Below are 20497 nucleotides of genomic sequence, written 5' to 3' on the forward strand. Positions count from 1 at the left end.
TGCAAAATCTTTAGGTGTCTGCTGGCAAGCTGAAGACAGAGCTTGGAAACAGACCAAACCTCTGGACACGTCAGGCAGTGTCCAGAGGAGAACCTAGCCGTACGGTCACATGAAGACAAGAGTGGGTTTCTGACAAACTTTAGTAAAGGCTTTAGTAATGATGCGCAAACTACGGTAGCTAGGCCTTAGCAGGGATTTCCTTTCAACATTTCTTTTTTGTTTTTATTAGTTACCTTGTACAAAGGTTGTTTTTTTTTTAGGAAATAGTATTAAAATGATTCCTCACAGTCCCAGAAACACATAACATTTCAAGTTGAGGACTGCGCTCAGGCGTTCGCTTTGGGGTGAATTATCACAAATGAAGTCAGATCAGAAATCCGGTTTTTGCCTACGAAGATAAATCTGATCTCTGCAAACAACATTTATGCACAGAAAACACCAAAAATAAGAGTGAAATGCTTCACATATAAATAGTAAAACATACACAGACGTGAAGGTTTAATGAATGTGCGTTTATGACGAGCAGTTTATTGTCCACTTCGCTGGCTAAACACTAGGGGTGTCCTGATGTAAACACAAGAGGAATATCCTCACCTGTAAAACAAGCCTGTCTCCACCACAAAGTTGAGGGGAAAAAAAAAATTATAATAAAATAAAAAATCATGACTTCTGGAGAAAGATCTGGAAATACCTTCTCTGTAGATAACTGTAACTAGTAATGGGATAAGTCTGCTCTCACCTAGATAAAATGTACTAAATGTTTCCCACGACGGGCTCAAAACCGCAACACAATCACATTTTAGAGGTAATATATATTTATCTAAGTGGGCATATATATATCTATATATATATATCAAAAAATCACAAATTTTGTTAGAATTTGTTAATTATATTAACTTTTTAATTCACAACATGGGTGAGTATCATATCCTTTCTTGGCTCTTCTTTATGTACATTCAGTTAGTTTGAAAACTGGATTCGGTTCTGCTGGAGCCAGATGACTTTTCACTTAAAAAACAAACACCCACTGGTTCAGAAGTCAGCCGCGCCTACAGACTTCACTGCCAAGCACCGGCTGACTTTAAACCGTGTATGAACTCTGTAAACGTGTCTGTTCTGATAGAAACTCCAATACTGAAAATGCAGAAAACCTCTCAAATGAAAACTTGTGCGACTTGTCTGCTGTGCATCTCTGTCTGCGGGTCGTTTTCACACAAGGCACATCATCTTTTCCCTCCTCTGCCCTTCAGACAATCTTTCTTTCTCGTCGTTCCACCGCAATTTGATTCTGAAGGATGCAGGGAGCAATATGTGCTACTTTAATCATCGCGAGGACTACAACAGGTTTTGAACTGTTTTTTTTTTTTTTACTCCATTTTATGCAGTTTGAACCGATTTAAAGGCTGTAGGTCAATTGGATGGCTTGCCTGGTAAAGAGGTGTGAGAAATATGCGAGTAAAATCACTTTAGTGCAGCAACATAATCTTGCTATGAAAAATAAACTTGTAATTTATTCAGTAGAGAAAAAAATAAAATCGCATAAAGGAATAACTGAATAAAGTCATAGATGGCACAACAACTGAGCTGCACAATAAAATTTTACTATTTCCAATATCAAAATTGGAAAGGATTCTTCTACTTTATATTTTGGTAGGGTATTATTCTCACTCTGGATGCCAGTGAAACATCTGGCGAGTTGAAAAGCCTTTTACTGCCCCAGATGCCAACATCTGGTGTATATTTCACTTACTAAAAGATGAGGGATTTATTTAATTTTATTTTTATTTAACCTTAATTTACCCAGGATAAAACAAAATCTCCTTTACAAGACTGTCTTGGGATAAATATAGCCGAATATCATCCTCAATACAGAAGAAAATTGTCCCATGCCATAGTAAAAATAACTGGTAGTAAAAATAACTGAACCCTGTGGTACTCCGCCACTAACGCAAGTAACAATAATGCAATCACATGTTTTACTGACATGGTACACCTCTCCTGGTGGATAGGCTGGTCCTACACCACACAGTGAGCGATCCTACCTCCATTTGTTTGGGCCGATGCAAGCAAAAAGCCATTTGTGTCAATACCATCACAAATGTAAACATGGGGAGTTTGAGTTAGTTTGAGTATCGTAAAAGAACTGCTGAACAGGAAGGAGAGCACTTTATGTCCAATGTTAAACACAAGAGAATCTGATGCACTTCTCCTCCAAAGCAACTGGGAATATTGAGTCTATTGTATCAGAAGCTGACCATGTTGAGAAAAATAATGACCAAAAACATATGACCAAATTTACACCAAAATATTTTCCCATGGTCATCCCCGTCCTCAAATGTAACCCCAACAGAAAATGCTGGGGTGAGTTGAAAGGAGGACGGGATTTTCGACAATTTTCAGTGACTATGAAAACAGAAATGGTCCAACATCTTTTTGTTTGTATGCTCCAACATTTAGCCTCCAAATGCTCACCTACTGGCAAAACAGACATTTGGATAAGTTGCTGCCAACAGCAATGGCAATCATTGGGCCACCAGTGATTTTATTCAAAATAATTATGAATAAAGATCAATAAAAGCAGTCAAATGATGGGTTGAAATTGTTCAGATTTCCAGCGAGATTATGCTGCTGCAATAAAATATGCATTTTAAGGCTTTCCCCCCCCACATCTATACAGGAGTTGCCAACAACTTGTCGGGTTCCTACTTCAGAACTCTGAACCTGAACAAGGGGCAGAACAGAAATCAAAACAATGACTTCCAGAGTGAATGTGAGTATACTTGTGCCTTTTCCTTTGGTTGTAAAACAAAACTCCAAGGCCTTGCTTTTGAGACAAAGACCGATGGGGCTTTCTCTACCCATTTCCATCAAGCAGATTGTTAGCAGTGCCAACTAGTGTGCAGGTGCTGCTGTTTTCTCATCTCCTTCTCTGATCAGGGCTAGGGTTACACCAACTCTCTGAGGGGTAGGGAGGTTTTAACCGTTCAGGAGGTAGACAGCCAGCTCATAGGTGCACATCATGATGGCGGTGTTAGGGATCTGGCGTACCAGGTGGGTGGTGAGGCCGCGATACAGGGCGCGGTAGCCCTCCTCTCTGGGTACTGTGGTTAGAGTCTGGAAGAAGGAACGATACTTGGTGCCCTCTTCTCGTAGCCTGGTGCGGATTACCTCTGCAAATTAAAACGATTTGGGTAAGTACAAATTAAAAGAGGATTGTAATTTAGCTTTAGCTACCTATAGTTGATCTCCAACTCTCACCATGAGGATAAGCAATAGTTGTGGCACAAGTCTTGGATGTGGCAGCAGCAAGCATCATCCCAACAAAGTCCGAAGCATCTTTTGATGCCTCTTCTTCTTCGTCCATGTTCTGCGGCGTTTTGGCCTCCAAGAGGCGCCGCTTAATGTTTTCATAGATAACAAAGTGGATCACAGTCTCTGAGATGCCGGCGTAGGAAGCAGACATTCCCCTGTAGAATCCACGAAAGCCGTCTGCTTTATACACCCGACGAACGCACTCCAATGCACTCATCCTCCGCTCCCCTCGATTCCTGAAATAATAATAAAAAAAAAAAAGAGGGATGTGGAATGATGTGAAAAGCACAAAGCATCCTCTGGTATTTGATTTGCAACAGAGGCGACTTAAAAATACGCTCAAGCAAATACTGAGAGCATTACTTCAAGCAGACTTAACATATTTACAGGCAAAGTTGGGTTTTTCTCCATTTTAAAAGCATGCATTTATTTTGTGTTCAGTTTTTGATTAAAAACTGCTGTGAGTTTGTTCTTCCAGAAAATGGCCATTTTTGAATCTGTATACTTTAGCTAATGACTGCCAAATTAGTTGATGATTATTTCAATTATCAATTCACTACAATAAATCGCCTTAATCATTTCAGCCCCAGGATCTTTTCCTCATACCATTAGATTTTGTTTAATTAAGTACCATTACAGAGGCAAGTTTAATGCTTGTTAAACTTGCCATTGTATACTGGGAATTAGTTCCCAGTATACAATGGGAACTAATTGTATACTGGTACAATTAGTTCCCAGTATACAAGTAACAAATCACAGAAGTGATTATTATAAATGGTAAATAAACTTGTGGTTTAAGGCTTTGCATTGTCATTTTGAACAAAAATCCTGAATATTTTAAACAATCATAAAGTCAAATGCTGTCCCCAACAAGAATCAACAAAGCCTTTAAAAAAAAAGAAAAAGAAAATCAATAAAAAAATTCAGAGAACTCCCACAAGTCAAAATCAAAGCAGCTGGTGTTCCCAAAAAAGTCATCCTGCAGTTTCTACATCTGCCCTCTCAGTGTAATGTTTACCTTGCATCCAACTGTAAGCGCGTTTTTATGAGCCATATTGGATTTGTTGCTGTGATGGCTGTAAAACCTAAGGAAGGAGAGAAAACGGGAGGATTACACAACCAGAAACTTCTAAAATACAATAAGCTGTGTTTTAAGTTGCCATTTGTGATATTTATCGATACTGTAAAAGCACAGCAATGTGTAAATGTTCTTGTAGCTGTGTCCATGTCAGCAGCAGAATAAAATGGTGAAAACTTGTTTTAAAACTACGTAAATCTAAGCTCTATAAAGGCATCTTATAGAAGGAAAGATAGCCTTTTTATAGACCATCAGGTGTGAGTAACAGCATGTCAGGGAGGCTGTATTTAGCTGTAATAGCTTTTACAAATGAAGCAAAAATATATATATATATATAAAACATAGTAAGGGAGGAGGGGACAGAAATACTGAAAGAGAAAGAAGAACCAGGTACAAAAAGAGAGGCACAGATCTGTGGTGAGTACTCACGCAGACCCAAGTAACTCCTCACAGATGCAGCTAGAGACCCCTGGTGGTGCGGGGGTCTCATGCCCTTGCGAGAGGAGAGCTACGGTAGAGTAAAAGCCTAAAACAGACACAGGCTTGTGTGTAGCAACATGACCGGCATGCAACCATTTGACTCCCCATTCCCCACAAAAACACAGGAATTAATCCACCACAAACCGAAGGAAAAAAAAAAGAACTTTGAAAAAATTATCATCCTCAAACAGACGACACGAGAGGAACAGGGACAGCTGAACAGTGCAAGTAACCTTATTTTCAGCCCTCTAATATAATTCTCCAGCATTTAGATGCTATTTGTTTATTCTGAAAATCTTTCTTCATACATTTTTATTACCATCAAAATAATGTTGTTCTGCACATATTAAGAGAAATATGAAGCAGAGACAAAAAAAACAACAAAAAAAAAACACAAAACAAATTAAATCTTATTAATCTAAAGCAGCTTTTCATGGACCATGTCATAGGAAAGCACTGTGCTCAGTCTGCTGACACTTCATCCAGTTCTGCTCTCACAGTGCAAACACTAAAGAATGTGTGGAGTGAAACCGAAGGGAGACCCACTGACACATGCCGACCTTGACTAGGCTTTTAAACGGCCAAAGTTACGGTCCACTAAAAGCATCGGTGGAGTCCACTTTCTGTTTCACCCAGTACCACACACACACACACAAAGCTGTAGCTGTCTGACTGTGTGACTGATAGATCTGTTTTCTACAGAAGGATTAGAGTCCTTCAGAGCAGAAACCAACAAAACACCACTCCATTACTGTATTGGTTTTTTAGTTTATCTGTTGAAACAGAACAATTTTTTTAGTAAATACAGTCCTTCTTCTTATGGTACACCCAACAACTTTTATTGCGGTTTTCAGGTATTTTATGTAGAAGACCAACACAAAGTTGTTTACCAAGTAGCTGGATCTCCCAACCCTGATTTGTTTTAGAAAACCATCTCAAATTTTCCTTTCACGTCATAGACCAACACAACCTTGTGTTGGTCCATCTCATAAAATTCATCAAAATAAAAGTTTGAATTTGTAACATGACAAAACGTGAAAAAGGATTCAGAATTTTCTCCATAAGTCATTATCTGGTTGTTTAACTTAGTTTTACTTCAGGCACTATAAAACCAAAGCAGAAAACTACTTCTATAGCTCTACATAGCAGTTAAAAAAAAAGAAAACACTGCACTCAAGTCTGATCGGGTTGCTGTTAGCACCACAGTAACTAACGGCAACCTGACACTAAACCACACAGAAAGCATTTGCTGTAAAAAAAAAAAAAAAAAAAAAAAAAAAAGTTTGAAAAAAAAAAAAAAAAAAAAAAAAAAAAAAGCTGCTCACTTGGTTGCTGAATTTGACACGGCACTGCCCTGTCAGTCTGATCTCATGGTTACCTGCCATTCCAGCCGACAGCATGTGCACTTGCGTGGAGTCCGGTTCCAACACTGCGTTCAGCTTCTCTTTGGCGGTGGAGTAAGCAGCAAAGTAGATTGCTCTGTTTGAAGGAAAAGCAACAATTGGATCAGTGGGTGTTTTACCCGAATGAGGTCAAACAAGCCAAGTAGGCCACTTTTTATTAATTTCTCTACAAAACAAATTTCTTTAAGCCTCCAACTGCAAGTCAGGTTCCTAATTACACACAGGCAGGATCTGCTCAGTGAGTTTTAACAATTCATGAGATGAAATACCAACAGCAGAATTAATTTTCACCGTCTCTTCAGACAAACGCCATTCAGAAAATAAGGCACACACTTGTTTTTATGTTGTTTTTTTTTCATTTTCAGTACAACGGTTTGTGTGCGTTGCAACGCCACAAACCGTGGCGTTATAACATGATGAACATATTCATCATGTTATAATCTAAAGTTCAGCTTTGGAGGTGTCTTCACTTTTTTATTTTGCTGTGAAAGCAGAATTCATTGATGTAATCAAACACTATGTACTCTGAACAGTGCCACCTGTTCCCCTCAGCATCAGCTCTGTGCCATTAGTCCTCCCTTTCTTCCTCTCATTAATGTGGAGAAACGCACTGGAAATCGCCATCTGCGAGTTTCCTAATTACGCGCTTGCTGTTGTTGCCATGTCTCCAATGCGCAAACTGCTGAGAAAGCCATGAGCATGAACGGCACCTTAATGACAGTGCTGCCTTAATGTGTCTCTGTTTCCAAGTAACCTCAAAAAACCTTGTAAGTGGCTCATAATGACAGCTAGCCTACAGAACCCGTCCATGTTTACGTGGGATTTTAGCAAAGCAAACCCCAAAAACAAACCCAGAAAAACAGAGTTGCCACTGAGGTAAAAACTGTGATTTTGACGTAGAAGTTCTGTTAAAACCTGTTTTTGTTATTAGTATTATTGCACACACTTCACATTTAGAGAAAACTGTGCATGCCTAATACATGCTACAAACTAGAAATAATAAAGCTGTTTCTAATAAAAAAAAAGATATTTGTATCTGTCTGATTTATCTTCAGACCTTTGACCTTGACCTTTGTCATTAAGCATTTTTTTTCTGGTTTTATTCAAATGATGGACTTTTATTTTCAGCCATCAGGGGAGTGGGAGTAACTCCTCCAGCTAAGCTAATATTTCAGTGTTTGAAAACATTTTCATTAGAAAGTTTTACAATGTTTAACATATATTTCTTCTATATAGCATAAACCAATCAAATGGTTACAGTGGACAGATGGTGACTGAAACATACTTGCTTCAATCACACAGGCGTTAGCTTAACATGAGCAAGTCCAACAGTGTCAATGGACATAACTGACCAACAGTGAGCTTCTACAGGAAAGATTGAGAGTTTTGGAGTACAAAACTTCAGTCATGTCATATTTGACTGTGTTGGGAACATCACAGTTCCCAACACAGAACCCTGTGGATCTCCTTTAACTACCAAAACAACAAAGAAATAAAAGACAGAAAGTAGTGGCAGAATTATAATACTAACTAATAAGGTTTGTCAAAAAATATATTGAAAGAAAAGGTTTCCATGTCTTGATTTAATGCTGTTGAGGGTATTTATTCAGATAGATGCTGTGTTGACCATTAGAGCAGAAGAGAGCTCACCTGGAAGGTGCCACGCCCACTAAGTTTGGCCCCAAGCCTCTGAAGAGAGATCGAGGTCCCTCTTTCTCCAAAATCAGTCTGAGTACGAAACACACAAACACACATATTTATCTCTACAATCACATAACTGTTAAAGAATTAACATATTTCCCAACAACTATGTACAATCTAAATTAAAACCAGTCTATTCTGTTACAGTCGGTTTTTGGTCTAAAATATTTCATTTTGACTCATGATGTTGAACATTTTGTCATTCGATGTCGGTGATGACATTTGTTGAAGCTATTTTTTGCTACCCCTCTCACATCGCCATGAAACCAAACCAAACTCTATTCAAGTGGCAGAGGAACTTTGACCTACATGCAAAGCCTAAGATGTGTCAGTGGAACACAATTATAAAAATAGTCTGACATTTTTGGATTCTCAGTCAAGGTCATTTGGGCATACAATAATAAGCAGGCAAAAATGTATCAGATATGAGCTCCAACATTATGCTCCGCCCCCAAGTTATTTCTGTTCACACATTTTGGATCTTATTTCCCTTTAATAACCATGCTGAGTCATGCTCTGCCAGTAATCTCAGGATTCCCGTAAACAACTTTCAATTTATGATTGTTTTTGTTGTTGTTTCTTTTGGTTATTATTTTTTTTAAACAGTTTGTCCAATCACTGAGATCATAACATTTGGTTTCAGGAAGTGGTTACTGTGGCCACTTCCTGGGGGACACTGGACACAGTAAACAAAAACAAAAGCCACAATGCGGTGCAAGGAGCGAGTAAAGAAAGAGCCGGAGCCAAATGATTCACATAACAAAAGTTGTACTAATCTCACTTTAAACCTGGTTACCAACTAAAAAGGGCCTACAAACATAGCAGAGGCAGGTGCACATTTATAGGTGTAAGATTCATAGGTCTTTCATCATTTCACATTCTACACTATGACAACAAACAATATAGTTTGCTGGGATTTTAGCTGACAGACCAACACAAAGCAGAGCGTAGTTTTAAACAACAGAAAATTACACACAAATATTTTTACTGAAGAAATGTGAAGTTCTATCATCACCCTGATCATCTCATCTCAACAGTGAAGCATGGTGGTGGCTGTAAGCATTAAGTGGCAATGCTGTTCTGGCGCGTTGCCAAGGGCTTGTCTTAAAGAAAATCTGTTAGATGCTGCAAGTCTTGAGAATGGAGCAAGACTGACTTTCCATTAGGACAATAACCCTAATTATGCAATCAGAGTTATGTGTAGTTCAGAAAAAAAAAATTATAGTGGCATAACCCGCGTCTGCTTGAGAACGTACACAAGATTTAAGAATTCATGGCTCGCTCTCCGTCCAATCTGACTGAGCTTGAGCTATTCAGCAACCAACAATGGGTAAAAGTCTCAGTCTGTAAATGTGCAAAGCTGAGAGACATAAACCAAAAGATCTGCAGATTTAGTTTTAACCAAAAGGTGGGTCTACAAAATATTAACTCAGAGAGGACTGAGCGCAATACACCTTTGAGATTTTAATTTGTATTCCTCCTTACAGATTGTGCTGCTCTATAACATAAAATCCTTTTAAAATAATTATTATGTGTGGTTGTATCCTGATAAAACTGTTCAGAGGAGAAGAATGCATTTGAAAGACTTGGTATCTCCATTTGAAGACAAAGTATATTCTGTATTTATGAGTCTAAAAGGAAAGAAACTAGTCGACTACTCACTTTAGACAGTGCAAGGGGCCTGGTGGAGACACACGGGTCACGCTGGGCCCATTGACGGTACTTAGCTGGACCTCAGACACATAGAGGGTGATGGAGGAAGACTGCAGACGAGTCTTCACCACTTCCAGTGGGCACGTCAATATGGCTCCTACAGTGCCCCCACATCTGGTATAAAAATAAAGAAGACAAGCAAGACATAAAAAAATGATGACATCAAATGCACAGGTTTTTAAACTCTAAAATTCACCTTTTCAAGTGTTTTTCTGCTAAAAACACATAATCTTTCAATACTGTAAATTTGTGTTTAAAATAGAAAAAATAAATAAAGATAGGTCAGCAAGACACAAAGACATAAAATGATAAATTAGTTATTTACATTTTTTTTAAAAGCAAAGTTTTATAAAGCCTATGCTCACCAAAAAAATAGAATCTACATGTGCATGAAACCAATCTTACTTCACATTCCCTCCCTTAACTTTCTTTTTCAGTGAATGTCCTACCAGGACCAAAGCATTCCTAAAAAGCAGCTCAGCTGTTTATAAAAAACCTAATCTCAGACACACTGATAACAAAAGACAAAAACAATATGTACATGTGCTACATGATTGAGCCGATCAAAGCAGGACCACACTGGGCTGGACACGACCAGAGTAAGGAATCTCAGGTGGGTTTATCTCTCATTACTGGTTAATTTTCAATCCGTAACAAACCAGTTGGAGGGGGTCCGGTTAGAGAGCGCTTTAGCAGGCAATGGACATACAACTACTGTAGAAAACTGAAGATATACGACTTCTCACTAGTGAAAGCATGAGGGGATGAGCTCAGGATTGAGTTATTTAGCATATACACAACAGGGATGAGTGCAATCTCAGCACTCAAATGATCCTGGTTTGATTTATTCAAAACAGATTTTATTTAAGGGAAAAACTGTTTAACATCAAAAAGGAGAAACCTGACAGGTCTAGGCTCATAAAATAAAAACAAAGCCACAAAGTTGCAGAAAAAAACTGCAGTGAAAGCTGGGCAAAGTGCTCAAAGTTACATTCTACTCTAATCTTTTTTTGTAAATATTAAAACTCATCTTTAAAATATGATTAATCCAAAACCAGTGAAAACAGACCAGTAGGTCATGGCATTTGTTTGTTCATACTGGGCCAGGTACTGCTAAAGGTCTCTACCTGAAAAGATCTGTTCTTGCTTAGGAGGAGGGACTTTTGCAATATCAGTGGTTAAATGCAATCCGTTGGGCTTCCCTTAGAGAGATAGTTACCAGTAGTATTATGAACTGCATATAGTTGGATTGCAGTAAAAGTAGAATCAAATTTGACAGCATCGAACTGAATTCAAATTAGCCTATGAGTGAATTGCATTAGATGACATTTAATAACATATTTCTTTGTAGTTGTACATGGTTTACATCCTATTGTTTTGCAAGGAACTTTGGGATATTTCTTGTGAAATTGAGATATGTAAAATGAAACTGAGCTGAATTATCGGCCTATTCGCAAACAAAATGTCATTATTATACATTTTCTAAAATATGTAAAGTGGGGTTAAATAATGCAGTGTAAACAAATCTTCATTACCATGCTTAAACTGGATCTAGCAAAGAATGAGACATTCAGATATTGCTTTCTATCCAAAAACTCCTGTTGGTATGTAACTTCTATATGTCATTTTTCTTGTATTTTTATGCAATTCGGGCTAATACGCAGAGGTTCTGACACATCTGTATCACACTGCACATTAAAGCGGAAAAAATAGTGATTATTTCAAAAATAAATAAAACATAGGAAATAGTATTGCTTTTACTGATTGTTAATGAAAACGGAAGGCGTGACCACAAGCTAGCCATTTCATTCATATATATAACTGTCATTGAAGTGTCAGCACGTACGGGTACACAATCAGGGACAAGCTTTTTGTAGCTCATATCTGTCAAGCTGATGTTTAAGCTACACAGTTACAAGAGTACCTTTAATAACATCCCACTTACATTTACATACCACTGTAATTATTGAAAAGCTTCAACTAGCTGGTCGCTGCTAGCACAGAGCTAACTAGCTTAGCTTCTGGCGTACACGACTGTAGAACATACTCACCCTCCAGCAAACAGATGAACTAAGGTATCTCTTTGACTCATTGTGTATCATATTCGAGAACCGTCCGCGGAGAGCCACACAGCAGCGAAGGGAGCCAAGGATGTCAAGCCACGGGGTAAGCGACCCCGAAATGACAAACAGCGACACTCTGTCCGTCTGTCTTATGTTCGAGGTCAGCTGCATACAAGAAAACGAGAGTAGGTAACAGCTAACTGAGCTAGCTCACGTTAGCTAACGAAGCTAACAGGTTTCCGGTGATAAAGGTGGATGTCGGAGTACAAGCTTAGCGTCTCCACCTTCCGAAACAGGACACTACTTCATTAAAGTGTTCGTATCTGTAAAGTAGCCTATTAATTCCAGTCTAACACTGCGACTTGCAGAAAGGGGAGGATTCGCTCTGACTGACCTCCTCACGTTGACGTGTTTTGCCTGACTGTGTGCTCAGCGGGTCAGGTCGCAATGTTTATCATCGAATGGCAAGCCGAAAAACAGTGAACGTAATTGGCTGAGGGGTGCCTAAGGCCCGCCTCGTCACTACTCATTCACGTGATAGCCGCCTTTATTTTGAAGGGCAGAGATCATCGGAGCTGCAGAGGCGGTGAGACCTGAGACTGGGTGAAGAGTCCGAGTCAGGAAATCTGACCGTTTTCACTGGTTTTGGATTAATCATATTTTAAAGATGAGTTTTAATATTATGCCAAAATGACCTCTTACGCTGTAATTTGTAATAGTTGTAAAAATTGTTTTGCTCTACTGTCTTTCACTCAGACTTGAAGCAGAAATATCCGTTCATTGAATTCAGTTTGCTCTGTTTCTTTAGCAATCACGGTAAAACACATCTTACATATTTGCATAGTAACCGTTTTATAGCCAACTTGCATGATGAGACATTTGGACCTTGGACTTTCAAGATAAAACGCAGAACTCTCACCTGAGTTCCTGAAGAGAACTGATACAGAATCCTTATGCAGTTGGAGTTGGCAGTTCATTATTCATTAAATATGTTCCATTCATCCATCCATTATCTTTACAGTCTTATCCCTAGTAGGTTTGCCGGGTTGCTGGTGCCCATCTCCAGTGGTCACAGAGCGAGAGGCGGGCTACACCCTGGACAGGTCGCCAGTCCATCGCAGGGTCTCGTCTGTGTTACATTACTCAAATGGGTTGCAAGTTATGTTTTTTCTTCTGAAAGAAAAAAACATAACTTTTTCAGAATGAAAAAAAGTCTGCCAGATAGAGTTCATGATCTAAATTTTTTGATACAGTAGCTCTTTTTAGACAGTACAGACTGATTGGTGGCAACTGTGAGAGAAAAAAGAGAAGACAACTGAAGTATGCTCCGCATTGGACATGAGGTTTCCAAAGTGGGACAGGAAAATAAAACTCATACTGCCTTTAATTTTATAATTACAGATGCCTTTTAACTGCTTAAGATCATGTGCTGCTACTTCCCATGTTATCACATTACTTCCAGATAATACGGAAGTCAGAAGCAGCACAAGGTGCTGCTGGAGAAAGTTTATAATCTATAGGTTGTCTTTATTTTTTTAGGGAAGCACTGTAAGTCTTAGTACAGACACCAATCCATTTTCTATTTTTAGAGCATTTGTCTGTCTTTATATAGTTTATAGGCCAAATGAAGCATTTCTTTTAAACAGTTTAATACAGTGAATTAAAAAGCAACAATAGCTACACTATTTGTCTTTAAATAGATTTTATATTCCTCTTCAAAGCACAGTCTCCAATCTGTACCCTTGCAGAGTTGGAGACGGGGTCGTGCTGTAGGAGAGTGCTTGCCATGTGTTTGGAGGTAGCCTTACAACCTTATCACCCCAAGTCATTTTGCTGAGTGTGCTGCTTGAATATGGGGTACTGTATACCCATTGTAGAAGTACTTTGAGTGGTCAGTATAACTACAAAACAGCATTCTAATTTTCCTACTGACTTTTATGTTTTCTGGACATCCAATGTAACCCATTGATGAACAATATCCTCTGCATATCTCCTAAACTGTATAGTCTATTACCTGCTCTAGTAATGCTAATTCACAGTTAGCTAATTAAACTGTTATCCTGTACATGTGGGTCCCCATTAATATCATTACATAATCTACTTTGTTTTCAGACTGGGTCTTCTTAGGTACATGGTTAGAAATTGCATTGAAGAGTTAATACTGAGGTAAAAGTCCCTTCAACACGAGTATTGTTGTTAAAAACAATGGTCCAGACCACTGTAATACTTGTGACCACCATTAATGTTTGTAGTATGTTTCACTTAAAGTACTATTCATTTGAAGTACTTGCAGTTTACCTTGTCCATTATGAATCAAATGTCCATTGAACCATTGCTGTTTGTTTTCATGCCAAGGTTAATGTATCCTCTCACACTGCCTGTGCTGAGCTGCAGGAAACAATCCTTTAAAACTATGAAAGTAGTTTTTCTGTCTGTTCTTACCTTCATTTTTCTTTTTTCAGCAAAATAAATACCCCAAACACGATCTAGGGCCGTATGTGAAGAAAATTTATTTTTGTTCTGTTTGTTTTGGTTGTTGATGCAGAGGCCAACATCTTGGTTACCACGGTCTGGACAGATAAAATGTTAGTCTGAACTTTGACTGCAAACATTCTTCTGTGGCTTTTAGTTGGCCTCCGAGGACAAATGCAATCACAGCTAAAAAGATTTGCAGCCAAAACATTTGTGTACAAAAAAAGAATATACGTTTATGAACAAGAAAGAATGACAGAATCTAAAAGAACAAATGCTGATTTAAAGGACCTGTTGCGCTTCAGAATAAGTCAGAATAAGTCCATGGGCTACACTGAACATGTTCACTATTTACTACATTTTTTTGCAAACAATCATTTTCAGATGAGAAATCACCTGATCAGTTCTGCCTAAATGACCTCCTTCTAGAATACGCTGTTTTAGGGTTATGTCAGTATTATGCAAATAAGCTGCTGGCGATTTCAGCAAAAAGTGTCTTTAAACAATCATTTTTGCCAAAGTGAAGAAATTGGACATTGATTGGGCCTTTCTGAACATTTATATCTAAATTCTTCTTCTGTAGCTCTTGTTGCATGTTTAGAGCTGTTGTCTTGTTGGAAGATGAGCCACTTCCCTCAATCTCATTTTTTTTTGGCATTGTTCACCACAGAACTATTGCAAAGACAATACTGAAGTTGTCTTGTCAACAGAATTACCAGCATGAGCTGTGGAAAGTCATGGCTTGGTAGGTCTGTTGTTCTGTCACCCTCTTTCTATTTCCAGATGATGGACTGAACAGAACTGTGTAATATTTAAAGCCTGAAATATAAATGTATAACTTAATCCTGCTTTAGGATTCACAGCTCTGATCCCTTGATCTTCATGAGAGTGTTTCCTAAGAAACATCTGTAGTTATACTGAGATTAAATTACATTTAAGGATAGAAAAGAGAGTTGATTACGTACTTAGAATTGTATTTTTGGACATTCTGTATATTAGTGAATAAAAGGGAAGTGAACAAAAATTCACACCACACATTTTAGATTTATATTTGTGGACAGTTTTTCAAGGCTCTGCATATGTAAAATCACAAGGGTTATTATTATTATTATTATTATTATTATTATTATATTTTACAGTAAAAGACCAGTCACCATGATTTTGTTTAAAGAAATGTGGAATATTTTACATTTGTAACAGACTTTCAGAAACCCGGTAACAGAGTGACATCCATATTAGGGCGCTGCCTTTTAAAGCAAATTGATTTGGGGAATCCCTTAGTTTGTAGTAATCCCATGCAAACTCTGTGTCACCATAAAAGGATGTAAGGTATATTTCGGTGAATTGCAAACAGGAGCTCCAGATATTGACTCAGACTTAGGATTTTTAACTGCAGCCAATTGACCTAACAGCTAAAAATAATTAGTGGCTACTCCACAACCAATTTATAATTTGTCTCTTTTGTTGATTATCTTGTCCTGGCTGATCCTGTTGGTTACAAATGCAAAAACTCTTCTCCATGACTCTGAAGTGTTTCTGGAAACATGTATGTCCAGTCAACACAATGTCAATCATTAACCACTGTTTGACCATCTGGGCTACTGAACTTTTAACTTTGTTGTTAAGTACATTAAAACAATAAGGTGCAATCGGTTCAGAAAATACCCACCCATTCATTTTCAGTCGCTGGATAATCGTTTTCAAAACTGCAGGCTGGAGCGTGGAGCCAGCAGTCAGTGGACAGGAGAGAGGGAACAACCCATACAACTGTGCAAACACAAACACACATTTGAGGACAATTTAGAATCGCAATTTACCTGACATGAACATGGACTGTGGTAGGAAGTCCGAATACCCAGAAAAAGACCCTGAACCCTTGAGACAACATTGCTAACCAATGTGACACCATCAGCCCTTCGGAAAATCTCTTTTTGGTATTTTCAGAGCTCTAAGTTTAACACATGTGACCACAGAGTGGTCAGTCATTTCAGAGGTGCTCACATGTTCTCTGGCATCTTCAGGACAGTCATTGTATAGCTGCAGAGTCTGGGATGTGCAATACTGTGCAAAAAAAAAAACCTTCCTCATTTCTTTTTAAATTGTGTATTTTTCTTTTAAGGAGAATCAGTTTTCTTGAGGTTCTGGTTTAGAGTCAGATTTCTACAGCTTTTCTGAAATTCTACCTTTTGTTGACTACATTGGTTGTTCTTTCACTCATTTTAGGAAAATCTTGTAAAACAAAGCAATAAACAAAAACATACAGTACTATTTTACAACAGATTTAGATTCACATTAATAGATATTTCCATGTCCATTTTTCATTCGGAGAAAAAAATCATTCGTTATAGTTGTATCATATGTAACCTTCATGTAAAATAATAGTGAAAAAAACTATGTTGAATGCAGAATTTCTTATTTTGTAAACTGAAAGTGAGTGCATGTGCTCTGCGGCTTGCCTGGCTTGTGTTTCATACCTGCACTCTTAAACAACGGCCTTCATAAATGTTTGCACTCCTAGAAGATGTGTGAAAATACAACAATTAATGTATCTTTTACGTAAATGGAAGAATATCACACTTATGAATCTAGTAAAAATCCAACTCTAATTTAATTGGATTTATTCTGTTTTAAAAAGTCCCAAGCTAAGAAATAGTTGTATTTTTAAAAGTGATCAGTGCTACAATCGTTGGTGTCCCTAACAATTCCCTTTCTTGTCTTTATCTGTTTGTCTCATGTTACCCACCCATCACAGAGCAACACAAGACAAACACCCATGAATGCACTCACTCATACCTTACAGAGATCAGCTGACCTAGCAGGTATGTTTTTGGATAGTGGAGCTGGAGAAAAGTCACGCCTGAATAGAGAGAACATGCAAATTCCATGCACAAAGAGCCCAAGGCCTGGATGTGAACCCATGATCTTCTTCCTGGCAGGTTTTAATGTTGCAAACTGTGCTACCTTGCAGTCCTACCTACCAATTCCAATAAAATAAGTTTCACCAAAGAATCATTGTATTTTATTCTCAGCAATTCTGAATAGGTCACAGTTAAATGCACCAACTTCAACCATCCTTGATATTTAAGTATGTCACTGTTCAAAGGCTCGACTATGATCAAATATGATTTGACTATTATATATCAACGAAACACTAGCATCAGGTCACACTTACTGTCTTACTGTATCAAAGACACAGTCAGACATGTCTCCTGTACTTAACCTAATAGACTTTCACGTGGCAAAATAGAAACTCATTCCCAAGCACATGCATGCCATTCCCAATAAAGGTTGCCATCATCCTCATCTCTATCCCATGACTTGCATTGGTGCTGAGTAGAATTTGAAGGGAGCACGGCAAGATAAGTGGTTGCACGTTCAAGCAGTTCCACTCATATGACTGACGTACCCCTAGATATTACTGTGGAAGAGAAGGAAGATGCCTGTTGACAATGAGCCACTGAAAGCCCAGGAGATTCCTCAGTCTGATTCACACTGTGATGGTCACACCAAGTCCACGCTGTTAAATGACTTTTCTATAGACAATAGAAATACAGCAGAAGCTACTAAGTTTATTCCAATGACACTTTCAGTTTACAGCCATTTCTTTCATCTGCCCTTAAGAACCTGGTGTTTACATGCAGTTTCTGGTAGATTTACTTGGGAATGGCTTCTTAACTGAAACCATTAAGCAACTAAAGGTCATTCTACAATCAATTCTGGAGGAGCATGTGCATGTGCTTATCTTACCGCTAAGTTCAAGGAGTTCATCTTTTTTTCTCTCATCCCCCATTTCGATATTAAGCAAACACTGCTCAGCTCTTTGAATAATCATCTGGAATTCTTGTCTGGTAGATTATCCATTTTAAGCAGGAGCCATATGTCCTGAACAATGACCCGAGAATACAAACACTTTCCACGTGAGACAAGTCTTTATCAATGCCCCAGTTGTATAAGGAGTTTGGGTTGTGTGTTAGCTAAGATAGACAACATGGTAGCGCAGAGTCAAAGTTACATTCTTACTGTCTCGTCACCTCCACATTAAAAGTGTGAATGACATTTTAAAGAGTATAAAAAATCATCTTGGAACTGAGGGAAGGCCCCCTTATGCAAACAGAAAACTTATGCCCATCCCATTAAAACATATTCTAAAGAAAGTTACAGGCCATGTTTCCAATTATAAAAATGGTACAGAGGAAAACACATGTAGGATGTCAACAAGACAGCATTGAAACTTTGTGCTCCATTGGTTTGTTGTGGTAGAAAGTCACATATAGATACATATGTTGTGTTTATTCAAACATGAGCAGACATGAACACTCTCATGCTGTGCCCAAGAAACATCCAAATGACATGAAATTTACAAGCATGACCTTAGGTTGAAGATTATAGTTAATTATCAGTTTTTTTTTTTCCAGCTAACACCACTGAGCTTAACATTTTTTTTTTTTTTTAATTTTATCCAATGTGAATTTTGTTTCTAAATTAACATTGACTTAAATGGCTAAAGATCAATGGAAATCTGATTAACATTATATTCCCAAAGTATTCACTTTGGAAGTGACATCTCATACATAATCCATATGCTTTAGTGTGATACTGACCCATCCTCTGCAACTCTAAAACTTAAAAGCTTTAAGTTTTAGAGTGTGTTTAACCATTTCATAAATGTCTAAATGAGCTGAAGCATTAATAGTTACTTTAACATGTATTTAGGGGCCTGAAAAAGAGCTCCACACTGTAATCCTCTCTGCAACAAACTTTAATCTTGACAAAATACAGTATGGCGAGTGTTATTTCCCCGGCAGCTGCCAAACTGGCTTCTTTGTTGGACTGCCAGACAGTGAGGGATTATTATTCAATCCAATAAACACTGCTCCACTCATATGGTGGAAATGCGCTTTATACCACCACACTGACCTCGGTCTGTGATGTTAATGTGACCCACCACTTCAAGTTTAAGTTGCTTTTATCCCCAACATTTTCTTTTTGCACTGGTTACATTCTATTACAGTGTCATGCCAGAATTTACTGAGCTCCTTAGATCACTCCATCCTTTAACACACGTTTACAGAAGCAGTTTGCATCCCTTGGTGTCGGAGATTGGACCGTCTGAATTCAATGATTTGGATGGCTGAGCAAATTCTTCCATATTTGTTGGATGGATATTGGCGCTGGCTCACCAAGGTTGTAGCCCTCCACACAGAAAAACAATATTCAGAGGTACAAAACAGCTGGGGGAAATTATTTGCTGCACAGGGGCAGAATAGTCATCACCAGTTGAAAAACATGCATGTTAGGTTATTTGTCTGTGTTGAGTCTGATGGTACAGCAATCTGTTTCTGGACAAAGGCACCAGCCATCCCAATTCTCCCTGTGACACTGATCAAGGTTTAGGTCAGTATAAAATAAGTGGATACAGGCTTTCCTAGCATTTGTGCTTGGGATAGACTGTATCCTGGAGAAGATCTTGCCTTGTCCCTAAAGATACTTTACAAATTTCTGTCTGATTCGTGTTTTGGTTAATGCTATTGTTGTAATGATGGAAACTTGAAGCTTTACAAGCTTTATGAAGAATACACTTTGACCTATTGCTCGGAGCAAGAATTGTACTACGAACACAAGGAAACAAGACAACCTGATTTCTCTGGGTGGAAAACATAGTGACCAAGTGAGACGTCTGAAAACAATACAAATGCAAAGTTAAAAGAAGATAACCCTTACAACAATTTTATGTCAGAGGCAAAACTCTGGTCGTAGCAACCAACAAGATCATTTTCTGATGCTTCCAGGCCATGGTAAGACTCTCTGTATGAACTGTGATGCTAATGGGGTCAACAATTTTCAATATCTACAAAAACAAAATCATCTCTTGTGCTTTTTGTGCACAGTATGTCGAAATGTTTCATTCACTTTAAAAAAACATCCTATATTAAGGGAAATCAACTATTCGTCTGATATATTATTAACAAAAAAGCTTAAAATAATATAAAATGTTTAAATATTTCCATTGTCAAATTTAGTAAATTAAAGTATCTGAAGCATTAATAGTAAAAAGACAACACATGTATCGCTGTAGATAGTCCAGCAGATGGGGCAGTTAGGTTGGGCTTTTGCCTTGGCTGAGAGTCCACAAGCTATATAAAAAGAGCTCGTTCTCTCTGTTGTCAAGTTAGAAACAGAAAGCTAGAGCCTTTCTGGAGAACCAAAAAAATTTGTTTCAAAATAAATGCTTAGCGAGCTTCAAAGTCTTAGTTTTCAGTTACATTCATTTACAA

The 20497-nt window shown here is 38.1% G+C and overlaps 1 protein-coding gene across 1 annotated transcript; it reads right to left on the minus strand.

Moving 5' to 3' along the window:
- Positions 1-258: 258 nt before the first annotated feature.
- On the minus strand, positions 259-12185 carry LOC103140716 (solute carrier family 25 member 36-A). Its single transcript, XM_007555976.2, has 7 exons — positions 11739-12185; positions 9637-9801; positions 7924-8001; positions 6249-6349; positions 4331-4397; positions 3259-3548; positions 259-3170 (listed from the first exon to the last, which is right to left on the minus strand). The coding sequence occupies exons 1-7, from the start codon at positions 11777-11779 to the stop codon at positions 2977-2979; spliced, it is 936 nt and encodes a 311-aa protein (XP_007556038.1). The 5' UTR covers positions 11780-12185; the 3' UTR covers positions 259-2976.
- Between the last annotated feature and the right edge of the window lie 8312 nt (positions 12186-20497).

Source organism: Poecilia formosa, unplaced genomic scaffold (genome assembly GCF_000485575.1).
Source record: "Poecilia formosa unplaced genomic scaffold, Poecilia_formosa-5.1.2 Scaffold74, whole genome shotgun sequence".
NCBI classification, from domain to species: domain Eukaryota; kingdom Metazoa; phylum Chordata; class Actinopteri; order Cyprinodontiformes; family Poeciliidae; genus Poecilia; species Poecilia formosa.

Bases quoted from the DNA above. Each gene is read 5' to 3' on its own strand.
- LOC103140716 (XM_007555976.2), bottom strand. From the start codon at position 11,779: ATGAGTCAAAGAGATACCTTAGTTCATCTGTTTGCTGGAGG. The intron at 4,398-6,248 runs GTAACCATGAGA...CTCCTTCCTTAG, and splicing joins GCTGTCGGCTGGAATGGCAG to GTTTTACAGCCATCACAGCA. The intron at 3,171-3,258 runs GTGAGAGTTGGA...TTTAATTTGCAG, and splicing joins AACTATTGCTTATCCTCATG to AGGTAATCCGCACCAGGCTA.